The 21,552-nt window shown below is 49.6% G+C and overlaps 1 protein-coding gene across 1 annotated transcript in view; it reads left to right on the top strand.

Annotated features, from left to right (window-relative positions):
* RAB10 (RAB10, member RAS oncogene family) overlaps nucleotides 1-21,552 on the top strand; it is a 42,255-nt gene that overhangs the window by 13,562 nt on the left and 7,141 nt on the right. The window contains exons 2-3 of the mRNA XM_066180186.1: nucleotides 12,590-12,650; nucleotides 20,259-20,397. Coding sequence (XP_066036283.1) covers nucleotides 12,590-12,650; nucleotides 20,259-20,397 — 200 coding nt within the window. The remainder of the gene's footprint in view (nucleotides 1-12,589; nucleotides 12,651-20,258; nucleotides 20,398-21,552) is intronic.

Genomic DNA, 21,552 nt, shown 5'->3' with positions numbered 1-21,552 from the left:
ATTTATTGATACTCTGCTTCCTTACAGCCCTGTGCCTTCCCAGACCTAAATGTGTGCATAAAATCTGTATTTCTTAGAAGAAAAAAACTCACGTTCAGCTGATAAAAGGATTCACATCTGCAAGGATCCAGTGTGTTACAGTCCAGAGTAATGGACTTCTTGTTGGAGGGAATTAAATGGAACCAAGGAGATCTCAAGGATTGTTCCTGGAAGTGATTAGTATTTTAATTTAAGTGATGAGCTGTGGGGAGGTGAAGATCCCCAGTGTGGGCAACACACAGCTCCCACCACTTCATATTTTTAATTTTTTTTTTTTAAATATTGCTGCCAAATGCTCTTAAAAGAATTCTTGGCAGCAGCCTGGCCTTTTGCAGTGACTTACCTCAGGTGTCAATTTGTGATTTTTTCAATCCAAATCTCAAAAACTTGTCACGGAGGAAGTTCCAGGTGAGACAGTTTTGGTGCCCTACATTTGCTGTGCATCCCTGGAAAGGAGATCTCACTTCTCACAGCTCCTTTGCTGCTTTGATGGCAACAGGAGCGCTTCCAGTTTGGAACTGACTCCTGGAGCTGGGAATCCTGCGGCTGGGAAATGCTGTTCATCTCTGAATTGGTTGGTGTTGTAAGGGAAATATTTGGAGGATCCCCAAATTCTTCCAGCAGTGGAGATGTGGGTGAATTCCCAGACGCCAGGTCAGGCTGGATAACAACAGCCTCCTGTTGTTTGGGGGGGATTAAACCTGGGATTTGTCAGGGGGATAGGAGCCAGGCTCCTGGATTTGTCACCAAAATGAATATTCAGGCAGTCCCAGCTCAGGGCTGGTTGGAATCAATGAGATCTCCCTGTGCCCTGCTGGGGATGTGTGGCTGAGGCCCACAGATGCCACCAGGAGGGGAATGTAGGTCACCCCAAGGAGCTGCTGTCTCACAGGACTGTCATCTGCTTCGTTAAGAATAGATTAATTGGGAGGAGATGATCTGGCACTGCTGCTGCTGCTGCCGTCCCATGTCCTGCCTGACATCACCAGCCTTGGAATGCCTCTGGATTGGTGTGGGGCTGGGGAAAACTCAGCCTGGAAGGGTAATTCTGTAAAGAACTGGGGGATTCAGGACACAGCCAGGTGGAGCTTGAGCAGCCTCTTGGAAAGGAAACACACTTGGGTTTAAGAACAAATCTGTAATTTAGAAAGCACTGTGTTAAAAGCTGAAGTGCTTCCTTTGGATTTTGGGGAATCTACTGCATCCCTAAAAATAGATGCTGGAATTAAATAAGGTTTTTTTTTTAAGATACACACTCTCATGCTGTCAAATATCACTGGGTAAGAGTCTTAAAGTTATCTTTACAGAGTGACATCTAGTCCTAATTCCTGCTCTACAAAATAGCAATTTCCAGGATCCCGCAGGTCCTGTGGATCCCCAGCTATTCCTGTGGGAGTTTCTCTGCTGTTGCTGTGAATGTCACCCAGAAAAGCAGTTTTGTGTGGATGGAGGGAGGCTGCTGACCTCGGGATAGAGCAGGGAATGTTTGCCCAGGTGATAATTCAGGGTGAGTGGGTGATGGGAGAGCTTTTGGGGTGATGGACTGAGATTGGGAGGGTTGGCTCCAAGGGACTGGATGTGGGGGAGAAAAAAACTCTTCACACTGATCATGTCATCAGTTGTGGCTGCTGGAATTGGAGTCATTAAATCTCTTGAGTCTGTTCCAAGCCCAGCTTGATCCAAACCAGGCTCCAGGTAGAACCTTCACCTTCAGAAGGGAATTTCTCCTTCCAATTCTGTGATTCTGTTCTAGGGCACATCCCCCAAGGTTTCAGCTAAAGCTGTGTGTTCTTTTACTTCATGGGAGCTGTGTGCTGACTTTATTCAGCTGCTCAGTCAGTGCTGAGCTGTCACGACTTGAAACCTTGCAGAGCAGGACCAGTGAGTTCCTGCTGCTGCAGCTCCTGGTTTGCACACCCTGTGCTGGGAAAAAAAACAAACTCCCTGCACCTGATTTCACTGGATTTCTGCTTTGCCAACACATCAATCCGTGGCTTTGCTCATACCTCGAGTTCTTTGTTAGGCTCCTGGTGGTGTGATGTCAGAAATGATGGAGCTGGAGGTGTGGAAGAGGAGAGCAAAGACAGCCAGGAGGCCGTTCCAGTGTCACTGCGATGACTGAGCCTCCCTGGGCTGTTCCCAGGGCTGGGAAATGCATTTGGAGAGAATCCTGTAGAGTCTCCTCCTGTAGGGGTTCTCTTCTGTGCATTGTTGGGAGAGAAACTGAACTAGGAACAGCTTTTAAATGATGACCTTGCAAATAGACCAGATATTTTGGAGAAATAAAACTACGGAAGATGTGTTGTAGTAGGATCCACGAGGGGAGTTTTAGTGGATGATTGGCTTAGAAGCATTAGCAGCATTGGCCAAAAAACCACTTACAATGTATTGGAATTAGGAAATAGTTTGGCTTCTGATTGCGATGGAGTCTCACCCTTCTCATGAGACTGAAAATGGAATAAAAGTCTTTAAAATGCTCTCAGGTGCCTTGTGCCTAAGTCAGAAAAAGGCTTTTTGTGGCACCCAGGGTCTCTGGGAGTCCTGCCCTGCCTCTGGTCATTGCCTGGGGCCCTTTGGCTCGCTGTGCCAAGCTCTGGGCTCTGTGTCCCAACAAGTCAGGCAGGTCCTCCCCATCCTACCCTTGGAGTCCTGAGTCACTGCAGCTTGGGAGGCTGGGAGGGAGCTCCCCTGGCAGTTTGTACCGTGAGCTGGAGTCCTTTGGAGGGCGTTTTCCCTGGCTCTGGGTGCTGTGGGAGTAGCCTGTGGTGGAGAGAGCTGGGAGTGTGCAGCCCTGCATTATTTATAACCTGGCTCAGAGCAGCTCTTTGTGTCTTGTCTTAGGGCAGCAGCAGCAGCAGCAGCAGCAGCGCTTGGATTGTCTGATCCAGGTGTTGAGGGGCTGCAGGTTCCTGGTGGCTTCTCTGCTCTCCATGCCTGGGTTACACAGGCACACAGGGAGTGGCTTCCCCTGGGCAAAGGACAGGGATATTGGGAAGGAATCCAGAAATTCCCCTTGGGAAGGCCCTGGATCCCTGGCAGTGCCCAAGGCCAGCTTGGATGAAGTTTTGATTCCCGAGGCTAGAACACAAACTTTCCTACCTGGGACAGTGAATTTTCATGTCCCTTCCCACCCAAACCATTCTGGGTTTGGAAAAATGCCTTTTTTTTTTTTTTTTTCCTATTTCCTCCAAGAATTCCTGGCCGCATGGAAGTGTAGGAACGGGTGCTCACCCAGGGATGTGTGTGGGAAGCAGAGGATTCTGTGCGCACACACACACACACACCCCAGCAGGTGAGCTGCAGGAGGAGGATTTACTGAGTTACTCTGCTATTTACTCAGGGGATTAAGTGTGTTTGAGCTCTGTGAGCAGGGTGTGGGCTGGGCTGTGGGGTTGAGGCATCCTCCTGCACAGGCACGAGCACAATTCGTGCTGCCTGCTGGGTTGAAACCAGGAGCACCGTGGTTTATCAGCCCCAGAGCATCCACAGGCTTCTTGTTTGGCTTCCATCCCTGGGTTTTTGTTGCTGCCTTTCCCTCTGCCCACTGTCCTCCCCGTGTACCTGAGCATGCTGCACACAAGGAGGAGTTCCAGTGCGGGGCAGTCCCTCACTCCTGATGAATAGATGTTCTGTTAAATGTTTTTTAAGAGTAGCCACGGCCAGGAGTGTCAGTTCCTCACCTGCATCTGGAAGTTCCGGGCGGTGTTTAAGAGAAGGCAGGTGGTCCCAAGTTTTCAGCTTTCCTCATTGCCATCTCTCTGATAATTTCATTGTCAGGGAGTGAGTTTTGACACTTTGCCTAGTGACCCCTGGTGCTGTTTTATTGAAGCTTTCTCCTGAGAAAGAACAACTCCCCAAGCACCGATGGTCACAGATCCTCATGTCAGAGAACTTGTTGGGGCTGGGGGAGGACGGTGTGGGTTTGTTCCATCTCCCTTTGGAGCCTTGTTCTGATGCCTTGGAACAGAGACTGGGCAGAGCTGGAGAATAAAGTAGAGATTTATTCAAAGGCCTTGAAGGATCCACCTTGGGCAGGACAAGAGCCTGGCCAGGGCTGCACCCAAGGTGGGCACAAAGTGGTCACAGAATGGACACAGAATGGTCACAGAATGGACACAGAATGGACACAGAATGGACACAGAATGGACACAGAATGGACACAATGGACACAGAATGGACACAGAATGGTCACAGAATGGACACAGAATGGACACAGAGTAGACACAGAATGGACACAGAATGGTCACAGAATGGTCACAGAATGGACACAGAATGGTCACAAAATGGACACAGAGTGGACACAGAATGGACACAGAATGGACACAGAATGGACACAGAATGGACACAAAATGGACACAGAATGGACACAATGGACACAGAATGGACACAGAATGGACACAGAATGGCCACAGAATGGACACAGAATGGACACAGAATGGACACAAAATGGACACAGAATGGACACAATGGACACAGAATGGACACAGAATGGACACAGAATGGCCACAGAATGGACACAGAATGGTCACAGAATGGTCACAGAATGGACACAGAATGGTCACAGAATGGACACAGAATGGTCACAAAATGGACACAGAATGGACACAAAATGGACACAGAATGGACACAATGGACACAGAATGGACACAATGGACACAGAATGGCCACAGAATGGTCACAGAATGGACACAGAATGGTCACAGAATGGACACAGAATGGTCACAGAATGGACACAAAATGGTCACAAAATGGACATAGAATGGTCACAGAATGGACACAGAGTGGACACAGAATGGACACAGAGTGGACACAGAGTGGACACAGAATGGACACAGAATGGTCACAGAATGGTCACAAAATGGTCACAGAATGGACACAGAATGGTCACAGAATGGACACAAAATGGTCACAAAATGGACATAGAATGGTCACAGAATGGACACAGAGTGGACACAGAATGGACACAGAGTGGACACAGAGTGGACACAGAATGGACACAGAATGGTCACAGAATGGTCACAAAATGGTCACAGAATGGACACAGAATGGTCACAGAATGGACACAAAATGGTCACAAAATGGACACAGAATGGTCACAGAATGGACACAGAGTGGACACAGAATGGACACAGAGTGGACACAGAGTGGACACAGAATGGACACAGAATGGTCACAGAATGGTCACAAAATGGTCACAGAATGGACACAGAATGGTCACAGAATGGTCACAGAATGGACACAGAATGGTCACAGAATGGACACAGAATGGACACAGAATGGACACAGAATGGTCACAAAATGGACACAAAATGGTCACAAAATGGGCAAATAGTCACGGGGTCTCACACTTTCATAATTTGGTCCATTTGCACATTGGGGTTTAATTGTCTAATTCTTCAGATTGTGAAGTCCCATCCTTGTTTTCTCTCCTCAGCCCACTTTTGTTTGTGCTTTTGGGCCTGAAAACTTGTAACCATTGTCTTTGGTGTGCAGCAGGAGAAGGATTTGTTTTGTGTCCCCGCTGTGTGCAGAGCCCAGTGACACTGAACGTGAGCTCAGAGCTGCACCCCTGGGCAGCTCAGAACGTGAAAAACCCAAAGACTCAAACTCCAGGCGTCAGCTGTGGTGGTTCCTCCTCTCTGCAGTTGCTGTGCTGGCTGCCAGAGGTGGCAAAGCCTCGCTGCAGGAGGAATTGCCACGAGTGCCAAGGCTTAGTTTGGCTCCCTAAGAAAACTCAGCCTTTCACTCAAACCTTTGCCAAAGGATGAGGCCAGAAGCAGCTTCAGTTCCTCTTTCCTGAACACCCTTCTCAGGGAGCTGCGAGTCTTACAAGTGGCACTTGTTGATGGAGGCCTGTTCCTTTCTGATCTCCCATGGATGGGGGAAAGGAGACACCCCAAGGGGCTGAGAGGGGCTGCAGGAATTGAGGTTGAGCTGTGCAATCATAGAATGGATTGGTTTGGGTTGGAAGGGACCTTAAAGCTCCATGCCATGGGCAGGGACACCTTCCACTAGCCCAGGTTGCTTCAAGGCCTGTCCAACCTGTCCTGGAACACCTCCCTGCACCTTTTCCAACTCCAGCAAGTGCTTTAAGAGCCCCAGGAAGGTGCAAACCTTGTCTTTACTGCCTCGCTTTGGAGTGAACAAAGAGCCTGGGCAGGCAGAAGGAGACTGCTGCTGTCTCCACTGCATTAACAACTCTCCCAGTCACCGAGTGTGAAGGAAGGAGGCCTCAGGACTCCCAGGAGCACAGGCTGAGCTGTCCCTGCAGTCAGGGTGGAGCTGGGATCCTCCAGGTGTGCTCAGAGCTCACCCAGGGCCCAGGAAGGAGCCCCCAAACGCCTTTGTTTAAAGAACAAAAAACGCAACAAAAGGCAACTGACAGCAGCAGCAACAATTAAACCTGGGGGATTTTAAAATTACCAAGTTATTTTGGGGGTGGAGAGCTTTGTCAGGTCTCTATAAACACAGCAATTTCACCCTGGGGTCCCCCGAGGCTCGAGGGGGCTGTGTTAACCTTGGTGCAGAGTGCCACGATCCCTGGGGTTGGAAAAGAGCCCCAAGAGCACGGAATGGCCACCTTGTCCCCCGCCTGGAGCACTCAGTGCCACATCCAGAATTCCTGGGCCACCTCCAGGGACGGGCACTCCCATGGGCAGCCTGAGCACCTTTTCCAGGAAGAAATCCCTCTTGCTCTCCTCCAAACCCTCCCAGTACCCAACTTCCCAAATATTTCAAGTCCAGAACTGGAAACTCTTGCCGGACAGTGCAGTTCTGCCAAAGAAGCTTCAGGGTGTCATTTACCAGAGCGGGCAGCCCTTAACCTTGGTTATCAGTTAAGATAATTATTAGTTATTTCGTAAGAAAGCTTTCAGCAGGAAATCCACTTTCTCTTTCCGAGGAAAGCCCAGCACAAGCTCATCAGGCGAGAGCTGAGAGTTCTGCTTTTAATTAAGCTCTTAATGATCTCAGTTACTACTTAAGTCTTGCGAAACATTTCTTCTGTGAGGGATTCGGAGCTGCGCGGTGAACACCAGCCCAAACCACGCTCAATATCCTCCGTGCTGGCACTTCTTTTGGGATCGTTTTTAAGAGGATTTCCAGATCCTTTCCAGAGGTTTTCTAGGAGCTGTTTGCTCCCTCCTTCACCCTTCAGCACAGAGCAAGGTGTCAGTTTTTCCAGGTGTTGTCCCCAGCGCTGGGATTTGGCTGGGACAGCGATTCCACTTGGTGTGAGAGGATTTGGGAGCACAAGCTCAGACAGGAGGGTTTAATTTTGGAGTGGCAAGAGCAGACCCCAGGCCGGGCACTGCTGGATTCCAGCTCTGTGGATACCTGTGGATTGCACAAACATGCACACCTGGTAGACAAAAGCCTTAACTCCTCACCTTATTAAAAACTAAAACCCAAACAAAACCTGAACTCTTGTTTTGGTGGTACAGTGGCTTCATTTATAAATAAATTTACAGACTGGATAAATTTATCTGTAGTTATAGATACAACTGTAGATGAATTTACAGACTAGATAATCCAACAAGAAATTTAGATTGATAAATAGAAATTGATATTGCTTAAATGTATATATAGATAAATTTATAGAGATGAATTTACAGACTAGATACTCCAACAATAAATTTAGATTGATAAATAGAAATTGATGTTGGTACTGATTAAATTAGATAAATTTATAGAGATGAATTTACAGACTAGATAATCCCACAATAAATTTATATTGATAAATAGAAATTGGTATTGATACTGATTAAATATATATTGATAAATTTATATAGATGAATTTACAGACTAGATAATCCAACAATAAATTTAGATTGATAAATAGAAATTGATATGGATTCAATAGATATATAGATAAATTTCCAGACTAGATAATCCAACAATAATCTCCATCCCCATCCCTGAAAGTGTCCAGTGAATGGGGCTTGGAGCAACCTGGGCTAGGGGAGGTGTGGGACAGGATGAGCTCTAAAGTTCCAGCCCAAAGCATTCCATGATTTTATAGTCAGCTGAGGCTCTTGGAGAAGGTGCAGTGGCTCTGACTGAGAGCTTCACCTTCCTCCGGGTGACCCAGCCCTGGGAGGGGCACGGCCATGCAGACACCTGCCGCTGCTCCTCAGGAGAGGGGAGTGTGTGCCCTGGGTTCTGCTGTGGGAATTCGGGTGTTGAGAGCTGTTCTTTGAGTCCTCGCTTAGAAATCCTGGCTGCTGTCAGCCTGAGCAGCTTGAACACACAGGATTTGGATTATAGAGTGGGTGAGATGGGAGAGGAGCTCTCGGAACATCCCCAGCACTGCCAAGGCCACCACTGCCCCATGTCCCCAAGTGCCACGTGCACAGGGCTTTGAAATCCCTCCAGGGATGGGCAGCCCAAAGCTCCCCGGGCACTGCCAAGGCCTGAGCAGCCTTTCCCTGGGGAAATTCCTGCTGCTGTCCCACCGGAGCCTGCCCTGGCCTAGCCCGAGGCCATTTCCCCTTGTCCTGTCCCCGTTCCCTGGGAGCAGAGCCCGACCCCCCCGGCTGTCCCCTCCTGTCCGGGAGTTGTGCGGAGCCACCAGGTCCCCCCTGAGCCTCCTTTTCTCCAGGCTCAGCCCCTTGCCCAGCTCCTCAGCCTCTCCTGGGGCTCCGTTCCCTTCCCCAGCTCCGTTCCCTGATGAGCCTGAGGATGAATTTGTGCACGTTTGGTCCGCGTGGTGCTGGTGCAGGGTGTGCACAGCAATTATTAATGAATTACGGACAAAATGCAGCTGATGCTCCACTGAAGGGTGACGGAATAGGTGGGATGTGTCTGCAGGATTGGATGGGATGTCCCTGCAGGGTGGGATATCCCTGCGGGGTGGGATGTCCCTGTGGGATGGGATGTCCCTGTGGGGTGGGATGTCCCTGCAGGGTGGGATGTCCCTGTGGGATGGGATGTCCCTGTGGGATGAGATGTCCCTGTGGGGTGGGATGTCCCTGCAGGGTGGGATGTCCCTGTGGGATGGGATGTCCGTGTGGGATGAGATGTCCCTGTGGGGTGGGATGTCCCTGTGGGGTGGGATGTCCCTGCAGGGTGGGATGTCCCTGTGGGGTGGGATGTCCCTGTGGGGTGGGATGTCCCTGCAGGGTGGGATGTCCCTGTGGGATGGGATGTCCCTGTGGGATGAGATGTCCCTGTGGGGTGGGATGTCCCTGCAGGGTGGGATGTCCCTGTGGGATGGGATGTCCCTGTGGGATGAGATGTCCCTGCAGGGATGGGATGTCCCTGCAGGGTGGGATGTCCCTGCAGGGTGGGATATCCCTGCAGGGATGGGATGTCCCTGTGGGGTGGGATGTCGCTGCAGGGTGGGATGTCCCTGTGGGATGGGATGTCCCTGCAGGGTGGGATGTCCCTTTGGGATGGGATGTCCCTGTGGGATGAGATGTCCCTGCGGGGTGGGATGTCCCTGCAGGGATGGGATGTCCCTGTGGGGTGGGATGTCGCTGCAGGGTGGGATGTTCCTGTGGGATGCCTGTCACCCAGCCCTGCCCTCCTCCTGCCCTACATTCCGCTTCCTCCCGCCCAGCGTCCTCCCCGTGCTCAATGGGGGCTTTGTTTGGAAGGAATGCAAACAAAATTCGGGCTGTGTGAAAAGGGCCAGCTCATCATTTGTAGCTCTGCAGCGGACTAGAAAAGAGCTTTTTTTTTCTCCCTCCCTCTCCTACCGGTGGCTTGGGGTCTGTCACTTGTCACTTTGTGATTTAGTGGCAGAAGAGGGATCTTGGGAGGCTTGGGGAGGTGTAAAATGATCTGGAAATGATTCTGGGCTTAGAGCTGTTCTGCTGATGCAGCTCCTGGCTCTTGGTGACCGTCTTATATCTGAGAGAGCTGAGAACACAAATCCCTTGAGCCAAGAGCTGTGGATCCACCAGGACATTCAAAGTTTAAACCTGCACGGACTGGTTTGAGTGGGAAGGGATGTTAAATCCCACCCAGTGCCACCCCTGCCATGGCAGGGACACCTGCCACTGTCCCAGGCTGCTCCAAACCCTGTCAGGGGATCCAGGGCCTGCCCACCCTGCCAGGGAACAATTCCTGCCCAAAATCCCGTCTAAATCTCCCCATTTCTATCTTAAAGCCATTCCCTGTGTCCTGTCCCTCCATCCCTTGTCCCCAGTCCCTCTGCAGCTCTCCTGGAGCCCCTTTAGGCCCTGGAGGGGCTCTGAGCTGTCCCTGGAGCTTCTCCTGTCCAGGTGAGCCCCCCCAGCTCTCCCAGCCTGGCTCCAGAGTGGCTCCAGCCCTGGAGCAGCTCCAGGCCCTTGTGCTGTTGTCCCCAGGGCAGGTGGGGTCTCACCTGAGCTCGGGGGCACAATCCCCCCTTTCAGCTCCAGCTCATCTCTGGGGCTCTCATTTCCAGCCTCTCACCCACCAACACCCCCAGAGCTGCTCCAAGCCACAGGTGGAAAACTGGGAATGGGAAGGAAATGCAGAAGTGGGCTGGGAGCTGTGAGGATGTGCCTGTTGAGAGCTGTGCTGAAGGCTAGTGAACATTTCCTCAATTGGAGCATCTGGAATTGAGAAGGTTTGTGTAAGCCTGGCCACGTTCTTCCAGGTTTTCCCTGTGAATTCCGGCTTGTCCTGCTGAAGGTGATAAATATCTCCTGGACACTTAATGAGGGAGTAATTTCGTGCTCATCTTTAATTCATGAGCTCTTTCATTATCCCCCTCGTGATGACGAGATGTCTGTTCTTCAGCCAGTCAGGTTTTATACCCTCTTCAGCTCTTTCCTGAACTGAGTTTTCCTGGAAACCTCCCCCATATCTGTTTTCTGGGAAGCCTTTTGTGTTTCTGGTGTTTATTGTCAACAGCCTCAGACTGCACAGGCAGGAGTTTCCTCTTCCCAGTCAGCTGGAACTCTTTTGGAAGTGTTTCCAGGGAAATCCATTGCTGTTTACAACAACCTTTCAGTCCTGAAGGCTGAACTGGTGTTATATTGAGTATGACACGGGATTAGAGATTGATTTCATCCCCAAATCCTGGAGTTGGCCAAATTCCCTCACAGTGCAGAGAAGAGTTAATTTCCTTGGCTGGGTTAATAATTTACTTTGTCTTAACACATCAAAAATGACTCTCAAACGTTCTGCTGCACCTGGGCTCAGCCCAGGCATAACTGTCACCTTATAAAATATTTAATTTCCCATGTTTGGTGTCCATTTGTTTGGTTTGTGTTGCTGGGGACACGACACGGCAGCAAACAACTCCCTGAAATGCTGAAAAGAAACCACAGGCTTGGGTGGATTTGGGGCAGGTTTGTGTCTTGGCAATCACTCATTCAGCAGATTTCTATTTCCAGTCCCGTTGGTTTGATGGTTAATACATTGATCCATTAATGTGAGGGATGCAGCAGTGCCGGGGCTGATGGAAAACCAAGGTCCTGTCCAGCTCTCAGCCCAAGAAATTCTGTGTGCCGGGTGTTGGCTGAAAGGAGTTCAAAGCAGAGCTCCTGTGCAAACTTCTTATGTAACAGTGCATTTCAGAAATTCTCTTTCATCTTCCTTGGGTGTAAAGTGACCTTGGAGATTTGGGGAGGGAACTTTGGGCTTGCAGCTGCTGCCTTTTTTTTAAAAAAAAAGGTCTAAATATAAACAGGTTTTTGGAAAGCGTGAGGGATGATCAGTGGCGTTCTGGGATTGGAACTGAAAGTCACAACGGTGGCGTCTCGTTAGTGTCAGAGCAGCTGGAGGGGATGGTTTGGAGTGGTTTTTCCTGCTGCTCTGGTGTAGCCTCTGCTGTAATTCTCGTGGGCAGCTTTGGGAAAAGAGAAGGTTGAATCCTGGGGCAGCTCTGGGAGACTCCTGACAAGAGAGACTTGAAGAGAGGTCGGGCTCTGCTCCCAAGGAACAGGGACAGGAGGAGAGGAAATGTCCTCAAGCTGTGCCAGGGCAGGGTGAGGTTGGATGTTGGGAGCAATTCTTTCATGGAAAAGGCTGCCCAGGGCAGTGGTGAAGTCCCCATCCCCGGGAGGGGTTTAACATCTGGGTGGATGTGGCACTTGGGGACTTCCTGTATTGAAAGGAAAAACCTTTTTCGTGGTCTGTGGGGATGGTCTGTGCTTGGCTGAGCTCTCAGAGTCTTGGTGACTGACTTTGGCTGTCCCGTAGCCAAGGCTGAAGCAGGGATGGGGCTGGACGAGGAGGCTGAGCTCCGATAATTCTCCTTTCCTTGCTGGTTCAAGCTCCCAGTGGTTTGAACCGTTCTGCATCCCTGTGTGCGCTGGGAGAGGTGGGGCAGGGCTCCCTGGAGCAGCTCCCCAGGGAATGCCACAGCTCCAGGAGCCTCTGGACAACTCTCTCAGGCACTGAGGGAATCCTCGGGGTGTCCTGGGCAGGGACTGGGTGATCCTTGTGTCTCCTTTCCCATTTCAGTGTCCCTGCACATCCCTGCTTTACCTGGCGGTTCAGTGAAAGAAGGAAAAAGCTGCTGTTCTGTCTCAGCTCTTCAGAATTGATTTTTTTTTCCTTTTTTTTTTTTTTTGGAGAAATAAACACTAATCACTTATTTATGTGTTTATTTTAGGGATAGACTTCAAGATTAAAACCGTCGAATTGCAAGGCAAGAAGATCAAGCTACAGATCTGGTGAGTGACGCTCAGCTTCCCTCAGCAGCCGGGAGGGTTTGCTGCTCCCAAATCGCGTTCAGGGATGCGGGTTTTGCAGCTGTGCTCTGTGTTTGCACAGCGCTGACACTCCACGTGTGTGTCTGGAGCAGTGGCAGGGTTTGGAACCGCTGGGCCTGGCTGCTGGCAAAGCTCCTGCTGGTGGGGAGAGCATCCTCACAGGCTGGGATTTAGTGGGAAAAGCGGTTTAAAACCGGAATCTTCTTTTTTTTTGGTTTTTTTTTTAAATTAGGAGTTGCCTCCAGCCCGTGGCTATAAATTGACTCGTAGCCTTGCTTTGTGTCAGCAAGAAAATGCAATCCGGGGCTGCTGCACTTGGGCTGGAATTTTCCATGCTCAGCTGGCTGGAGCACGGCTGCTCTGTGGGAATGTCTGACAAGAGGCAAAGCCTCAGCTCCTTCCTTTGAGCTGCTGTGCTTTTCACCAGGTCAGGAGTGGCTTTTCCCTGCATCCTGCAGCTTCCCTGAGGGGCTCTGAGCTGGGATTTGTCCCTTTTGGCCACTCAGAGCAATCTCATGGCTTCATAACGTTGGTGTCTGTAGGTGCGGGTGGGTTTCCACTCATTCCAGGAAAATCATGAGTGATTATCCTTCCTAACCAGGACATCTGGAGCCCTCTTGTCACCAGCAGCCTGAGGGAGTGTTAGAGATGACAGGGAGCAGGTTTGGGTGGGATTTTGGGCAGGAATTGTTCTCTGGGAGGGTGGGCAGGCCCTGGATCCTTGGAAGTTCCAAGGCCAGGCTGGACAAGGCTTGGAACAACCTGGGACAGTGGGAGGTGTCCCTGCCATGGCAGGGGTGGACACAGGGTGAGCTTGAAGGTCCTTTCCAACCCCAACCATTCCATGGCTCTGTGATTAAACTGAAGAACAAAACCATCATGAAATGTGAAAACAAGAAAAATGGAAAAAGGGGGATAATTAATATGTGTGTAAAGAGTGAGATGTAATGAAGCCGTGCAGGTTGTGGGGTTTAGGGAAGTTGATTTGGCTGAGCTGAGATTTATACCGTGGCAGCTTCTCAATGTCACAAAATTGGGAAGTTGTGGCCTGGGTCTGCTGCTTGTTCCTGCCAGGTTCAGATTGCACATTTGAAATGAACCTTGGAAAGCAGAAAACGAAGCTCTTACAGAAAAAAAAAATCCAAATAAATAAAATCTCAGCTTTTCCTGTAGCGGGAGTTTTGCCCAGCAGCGCCTCAGTGTCTCGTGGAGGTGTTTTGTGCACTGGATCTCTATTTCCCCACTGCTTCCTGCCTTGGAACTCTCTCCACACTCGCAGGAGCTCTGCAACATTCCCAGAACAATCCAAGGCAGCAGGGCATGGATTTAGGGGAACATTTCCCATGCAGAGTATAGATCTGGATCTTAACAAACCTCATGAGATTCCCATGGGCCGCCTCTGGAGCTCGTCCAAGTCCCTCTGGACTTCCAGGTGTGACAGGCACAGCAGAGCACACAGCAGGACAGCTCCTTACCTCCTCCTGGGTATGGAAAAAGTGTCCTCGTGACAGTCACCGTGGCCTGACCTCTGAAATTTATATTTAGGGCTAAAGCAGGAGCACAAAGGTCAGGCTGAATTAAATAAACCCTGCCTGGGGTGAGGAGCAACTCGATACTCAGTAGCTGTTCATGCTGGGGGTGCTGCTGTGTGAGGATCAGGATTAGAGCCTTCTCCTGCTGCTCCAAATGTGAATGTGCCTGCCAGGAGCAGGATGGGACACAGCCCTGGGCTGGCTTTCCAAAGGAATGAGCTTTGATCCATCAGGAGAACCTCTGTGTGTCAGTTTTTGGGGTGGAAGCACATCCAGGAGCTCAGGGTCTCCTTGGGTTGTTGTCCTGCTCCTCTTTGGGAGAATTGCTGCTGGGACAGGTCCAGGATGTGGGAGAAAGGAATTTAATACACATTTGGGAGTGGAAACACTTAGAGAGGGTGGGACCTGGAGGGGTTTGCAGTGCTGGATGTCTGGAAGAACGTTAACATTGTCATGGTGTCTGGGTTTGGAAAGAGGGGTGTCTGCTAAGGAAGGCAGGAGCCTCCCTTGAAGATGTAAACCCCCCCCTCCCCCCTATTATTATAATTTTGAAATTAAGGGGCTTTCAGACAAAGATATGGGAATAGGAATAACGGTTTTTTACTAGGAAAATTAAAATAAAAATGTAGAAGTACCAAAAAAGCAAACAAACAAAAAAGAAAGACAGAGTCAGAAGAGGAGCCGAGCCCCTGTTGGTCGGGGCGTTGGTGTCAGCCCAGATAAACCCTCCTGCAGCGCCAGCTGTGGTTCTGTGGGAGCAGAGATGATCCTGGAGAAGGGCCCAGTGGTGCTGAGATGGGTCCGGGCTCCCTCGGGGAATCCAGTGCACACAGGCTGTGCTGCTGTTCTGAATGCCAGGGGTGATCCAGGTGGGAATGCTGGGCTCCTCCCCCTGGGTGGAGCCTCTCCCCGTGGGATGATGGGATTGTATCAGCCCTGCAGTGAGCCTCGGTGGCCCATGGACAGCAGATATCCCCATGGATGGGTCCTGGAAGGGATAAAGAACACTGCCCCAGCTGGTTTAACAGCCGGCAATAGAATACACACTGCTGGTTACAGCTTGGATTGCAACCCAAGACACCTGGTGCAGAGAAAGAATGAAGGACCAGAGTGAGAGATCCAGGAAAAGATGGTGCTGCCTTTGGGAAAACGCTGGAAGCCTTCAAAGGGACAGGGTAGAAGAACTGAAAAATTGAGGGTCATCTCACACATTCAGGGTAGAGCTGCTTTGAAACAGAAACCAAAAGGCTTTGGCATCCTGGAGTTCCCAGAACTCATGAACAGAGTGGAGCCATTGAGAAGTGAAACGGGGTTTTCATGATGGCGTGGGCAGGAAGGCAGTGTGGCAGTCCCACAGCACTGCCTGGGGAGAAAGGGACTTTCTGAGGAACAGCAGCTGCAAAGATGAGGGTTCCTCAGGATGTCAGAGCACATCTTTAAAATCCTGAGCGGTTCTGATGGAAACTTGCTGCCTTTTTCCACCACCAGAACATCAGTTCTGGCCCGAGGCTGGAAAGTGGCACGTGGAAAACATCAGGAAATGAAGTTTCGCTGGGGGACTCCTGATGGGGTGTAGCGGTAGCTGCAGGTGTCCCTGGATGGGTTCACAGGGGATTTCACAAGAGCACAGTCAGCTTTGGACTCCTGAATCCACCGAGGGGATCCCTGGTTCCACAGTTCCTTCACCACTGGGAAATGGGAGCTGGAAAACCTCTGGGCTGCCCAGCTGCGGGAGGCACAAAGAGCAGAGCTGGGTTTGTCATCCAGGCAAAGCACAGGCTCAAAGGAATGTAACTGTCTGCTAAAAGTGTAATTTTTTTCCGTTTTTTCCTACTTAGCTGCTCCTCCAGCTCTCCTCCTATCTTTAATGACATTTGTGTGTCAGCCTGTTTTCCTACAGTCTTCCTGACTGATTCCAAATCGGAGGAACAGCTTTATGATTTTAGTGTGCAGCTCCTAGCCGTGTGGAGGACTGTAAAATCACATTTTTCTGCTGGCAACACACTCACATGGCCAGATCCTCAGCATCCTGGTTAATTCAGCAATGAGCAGAGCACAGAATCCCAGGATCACCGAGGCGGGAAAATGCCTGATCCCCACCTTGTCACCATCCCAGAACTCTGAGTGCCACCTCCAGGAATTCCTTGGACACCTCCAGGGATGGCTGACCCTCCTTTCCATGGATCCAGCCTGTCCTGAGCCCTGTGCAGAGCCATCCTCACAGTCCAAGGGGGTGTTGGACAGGAGTAACCCAGCCCTGAGCCCACTGGTGCCCATCCCCAGCTCTCCCTGGCCCCAGGTTTATCCCAGGATATTATTATCATATTATTATATTCATTATTATTATTAGCATATTCAGTTTATTATCAGGAGTGCTGAGTTGGACAGGGACACCTTTCCTCACCCCAGTCCTATTTAGTAAATAATAATTTATAAAATTAGTGGGATTATTTTGCCAGGAATTATTTGGTTTAATGTGTTGAAGACCTTCCTTTTGAGGATGCTCCCAGATCTAATCTCTGCTTGCTGCTGCAGCTGTGTAAATCTTCCATCAATAAATCATAACACATTGGAGGGTTTCTTTAGTCTCTGCCAGGTCAGCTGGAAAGCTGTCCCAGAAATTCCTTTCTCTCCAGGTTAAACCTCTAACGTGACACAGCTTCTGCATGTTTTCATGTTGGCACGAGGATAATTCCAACAGATCTTTCACTTTCCTTGAGCGTCTCCTTTCCCCCCAGTCCCACAGGACGACCTCCTTCGTCTTCCACATCCAAGCTCTCTCCTTTTCCTGCCCTGTTTCATTTTCCTTGGCCGTTTCCAATAATGCGAGCTGGGAGAGTGAGCCCACGTGTGTTCCTCCACCCAGAGGTTGGAACAAAGGGCAGCGAACAGGAGCTGCGTGCTCCCGGGGTCTCCTGCCGTTTGCCCAGGGTGGATCCAGCCCTCTGTGTGCCAGGACTCATTTCCTCTGTTTGCCTCAGCCAGCTGTAATCTCCCGTCCATTAGGAGTTATCTCTGAATAATGAATGGAGAATCCATTAACCAAGGGAAAGGGCAGCTAGAGTATTTATTAAAAAAAAAAAAGAGAGAAACAATCCAGGTTCTTCGCTTCTCCTTCCCTCCCCAGCGTTTTTTTTTTTCTCTTCCATTAGCTGAGCTCCAGTTGCCAGAGAAAACAGTGGAGGAGTTAACCAGGCGAGTCAGCTGTAGGATGTGACAAGCAGTGAGTGTAAAACCACTCAGAATTGCTCCTGTGACAGCTGCTGGCCGTGGCAGGGAGGAGGAATCGCAGATCCCCAATGTCTACTGGGCTTGGGAAAGCTTTTGGTGGGAGCCACTGGGAGGGAGTGACCTGCGGGAAGTGCATAAACAGCTTGGGGAGAGGGAAAATGATGAGGGTGTGAGTGGAGATCTCTGGAGATACTTGGCAGGAATTTGTCCCTCTCTCTCCGGGACACACTAGGAAAACCATCAATTAAAGGATTAAACTTCCCCAAAATTACTTCATAGAATCCCAGAATGGTTTGGGTGGGATGGAGTCTTAAAGTTCATCCCATTCCCACCCCGTGCCAGGGACAGGGACACCTTCCACTGTCCCAGGGTGCTCCAGGGCCTGTCCATGGACACTTCCAGGGATCCGGGGACAGCCAGGGCCTGCCCACCCTCCCAGGGAAGAGTTAACAGCTGGGATAAGGGGACAGACACACTGTGGCTCTTGTATGAAAGATAAACCAGAAAAGGTGAAGCTGTAACGTTGAAATCCAATCGCGGATATAATTCCAGCTGCTGGAAAAACGTCACTGGAAAAAGTCCTGTGAAATTGAGCGCAGCCAAATGCCAAGTCCTGGGGTTCAGCGTGGGGTGTCCGAGCAGTGCGCTCGTGCTGAGGCCAGGGCGTGGGATGGGTCAACAGGAATGCCTGGAAATATCCCAGGGTGGGGCTGGGGGTGGGCTGGGTTTTTCTGAGACCTCCAGGCCTGTCAGGGCATCCCTGGCAGAGGGTGCTGGAGTTTGGGACCTGCCTGGCTCCTCCTCTGCCCCTTGCCCTCGTCCTGGGGTCGCCAGCTGCAGGAGCAGGTGGAGATCAGTTGCTGAGTGTGCTGGAGCTGTGGGTGAGGAGACACTGGGCCTTTCTGGAGGGGCTATGGAGTGTGAAACCAGTTTAAATTTGGAGACACCTTTGGTTCTACTGAGCTGAATCCCAGAATGGTTTGAGTGGGAAGGGACCTTAAAGCTCATCCAGTGCCACCCCCTGCCACGGGCAGGGACACCTCCCACTGTTTGTGCTCCAAACCCCATCCCAGCCTGGCCTTGGGCACTGCCAGGGATCCAGGGGCAGCCACAGCTGCTCTGGGAATTCCAGCCCAGCCAGGAATTCCTGCTCAATCTCCCACCCAGCCCTGCCCTGTGGCAGCGGGAAGCCATTCCCTGTGTCCTGTCCTTCTAGCCCTTGTCGCCAGTCTCTCTCCAGCTCTCCTGGAGCCCCTTTAGACCCTGGAAACCGACAATCTCTGGCCTTTATGCCCTCTGAAAGACACTGCAGGATGTGCAGTTAATTCTTCATTTATGATTTTCAAATTAATTCTCAGCGTACAGCTAATTCCCACCTTGCTGCCATGCGGGTTGGTTTAACCACATCTCATCCGTCCCACCCAAGATCCCAGAAGGAGATGGGAAAATCCAGGCTGTCACTGATGTTTTGTGATCAGTTTTCACCGTTTAACAGCACAGCCTGATCGATGCTCCATAGGATTTGATCAGAAATGTCAGGAATATGCATTTGCAAGATCAAGTAAAAGCTTTTTAAGATTGGTCAGAGAAAAAAAATTCCTCCCAGGGTTAAGTTGGAGTTCCAGAGTCCTAAACCAGGACACTTATAAAATCAAGCCTTACAATTTCAGCTAAACTAACAACTAACCTAAAAAGCTCCCCTAAAAAATAATAAAAATCACTTCACAGAGCAATCTATTCTTGTTGAAAAAACCGACTCACACCTACAAAAAAGAAACCTCTACCCATGCAAAACACTCACTCCCCAAAAAACCAAAAATGTGAACTATCTTTAAAAAAAGTTTAATAAACTATACACTGGACATTATCAGCCAATAAACTAAGTTTCAATAAATTACCAGTTAATAACTCAATAAAATACTAACCAGTGAAATTCAAACACAATGCCTTCTAATATTCCTGTAAATATTAACCATGTGTAAAACACTGACTTCCCAGAAAAACCAAAAAATCTGAACTATCTAAAAAAGTTTAATAAACTATGCACTAACCATTACCTACCAATAAAATAAGTTTCAGTAAATTACCAACAATTAATAATTCAAAAAATCACTAACCGATGGAATTCACAGTATCTTCTAATATACCTGTAAATATTAACCGTGTGTAAAGCACTCACTTCCCAAAAACCCAAAAAATGTAAACTGTCTAAAAGAAAAGCTAATAAGCATTTACACTAGCCATTACCAACCAATAAACTAAGTTTCAATAAATTACTAATCAGTTATTAAACCAATAAATTACTAACCGGTGAAATTGAAACATGATGACTTCTAATATGCCTATAAATATTACCCATGTGTAAAACACTCACTCCCCCAAAAAGAAAACATGTGAACTATCTTTAAAAAGAAGTTTAATAAACTATACACTAGCCATTACCAACCAATAAACTGAGTTTCAATCAATCACTAACCAATTAATAATCCAATAAATTACCAACCAATGAAATTCAAACACAATCCCTTCTAATATTCCTGTAAACATCAACCATGTGTAAAACCCTTCCCAAAAAACGTAAACTGTCTAAAAGAAAAGTTTAATAAGTGTATACACTAACCATTACCAACCAATAAACCAAGTTTCAATAAATTACTAACCAGTTAATAATCCAATAAATTACGAACCAATGAAATTCAGACCCGATACCTTCCAATACTCCTATAAACTTAAACCTCATGACCAAAACCTGAATAATTGTCCATAAAAAGCCCGGTTTCTCAGGAGCAGTGTGGTGTCTCCCCAGGGACACGGCGGGGCAGGAACGTTTCCACACCATCACCACCTCCTACTACCGCGGGGCCATGGGCATCATGCTGGTGTACGACATCACCAACGCCAAGAGCTTCGAGAACATCAGCAAGTGGCTGCGGAACATCGACGAGGTGAGCGCCGCAGCCCGGGCCTGAGTGCCCGTGCTCACCCAGAGGAGCCCCATGTGGGGTTTTTGTCTTCTTTTCTCCCCTCAGAGCCGGGATTAAACCCTCGGGAGACGCCGTTTTGGTGTTCCCGATGTTTATTAATCTCACGAGGTGTGAGTTCCGGTTGGAAAGGTGAAAAGCGGCTCTGTCTCTATCTCTCTGTAAGGTCTTTTAAGGACAAACTGACCAATTATGAGATGACACTTGAATTATTTTTACTTTTAACCCAATAACCAGCCACCTGTGGCCCGAAATGTGGATTTTTCTACCCAGTTACAAAATCCCACCCAGACCCATGAAGAAGAAGGTGAAAAAGGACTCGGCCTCTGCCCTAAAACCTCCATCTTGCTTTATATCTCTATTACCATATACTAAAGCCTTAAAATCCAAGTTTTCCACCCTGTGACCTCACACCCTTCTATCCAAACCCCACACCCACAATCCCAGAACTGTCGCTCCATTTTGGGAGCCTTTTCCACGGCCTCAGGTCCAATGCAGCGTTTGCATGAGGATCAGTGCTTGTTAGAACAGAAAGTCTGAAATTCTCAGTGCCCAGGATTCCAACATCCCCAGAACTCAGCTCTCCCTTCTGCTCTGCCAGGAAGGTTGTGTCTTTAAACAGGAGAATCACAGAATGACCAGGTTGGAAGAGATCCCCGAGATCCTCGAGTCCAACCCAGCCCCGACACCTCAGCTAAACCCTGGCCCCGAGTGCCACATCCAGTCTGCTTTAGACACCCCCAGGGACAGTGGCTCCACCACTCCAGACCATCCCAGTGCTTTGTTATTCTTCCTGTGCAAAACTTCTCCCTGACACCCAACCCAGATTCCCCTTGGCTCAGCCTGAGGCTGTGTCCTCTGGTTCTGTCAGCGCTGCCTGGGGAGAGAGACCGACCCCAGCTGAGCACAGCCACCTTTCAGGGAGCCGTGGGGAGTGACCAGGTCACCTCTGCGTCTCCTTTTCTCCACCCCACAGAGCCTGTGGTGTCCTGAAATACCCACCGTGCACATGAGCAAACTTTGCCTGTGCTGGAGGAGGCTGGGAGGGGAGGAGCAGCTCTGGGAGCAGCTCACAGTGAGGCCAGGAGCTGCAGAGTAGCCACGCTGTGTGTTACTACT

This window comes from Chamaea fasciata, unplaced genomic scaffold (assembly GCF_029207755.1).
Source record: "Chamaea fasciata isolate MVZ Bird 193981 ecotype frontalis unplaced genomic scaffold, bChaFas1.0.hap1 SCAF_3, whole genome shotgun sequence".
Lineage (NCBI taxonomy): Eukaryota > Metazoa > Chordata > Aves > Passeriformes > Sylviidae > Chamaea > Chamaea fasciata.
The sequence above is the reverse complement of the archived record's forward strand: the minus strand, read 5'-3'. Positions and strand labels throughout refer to the sequence as shown.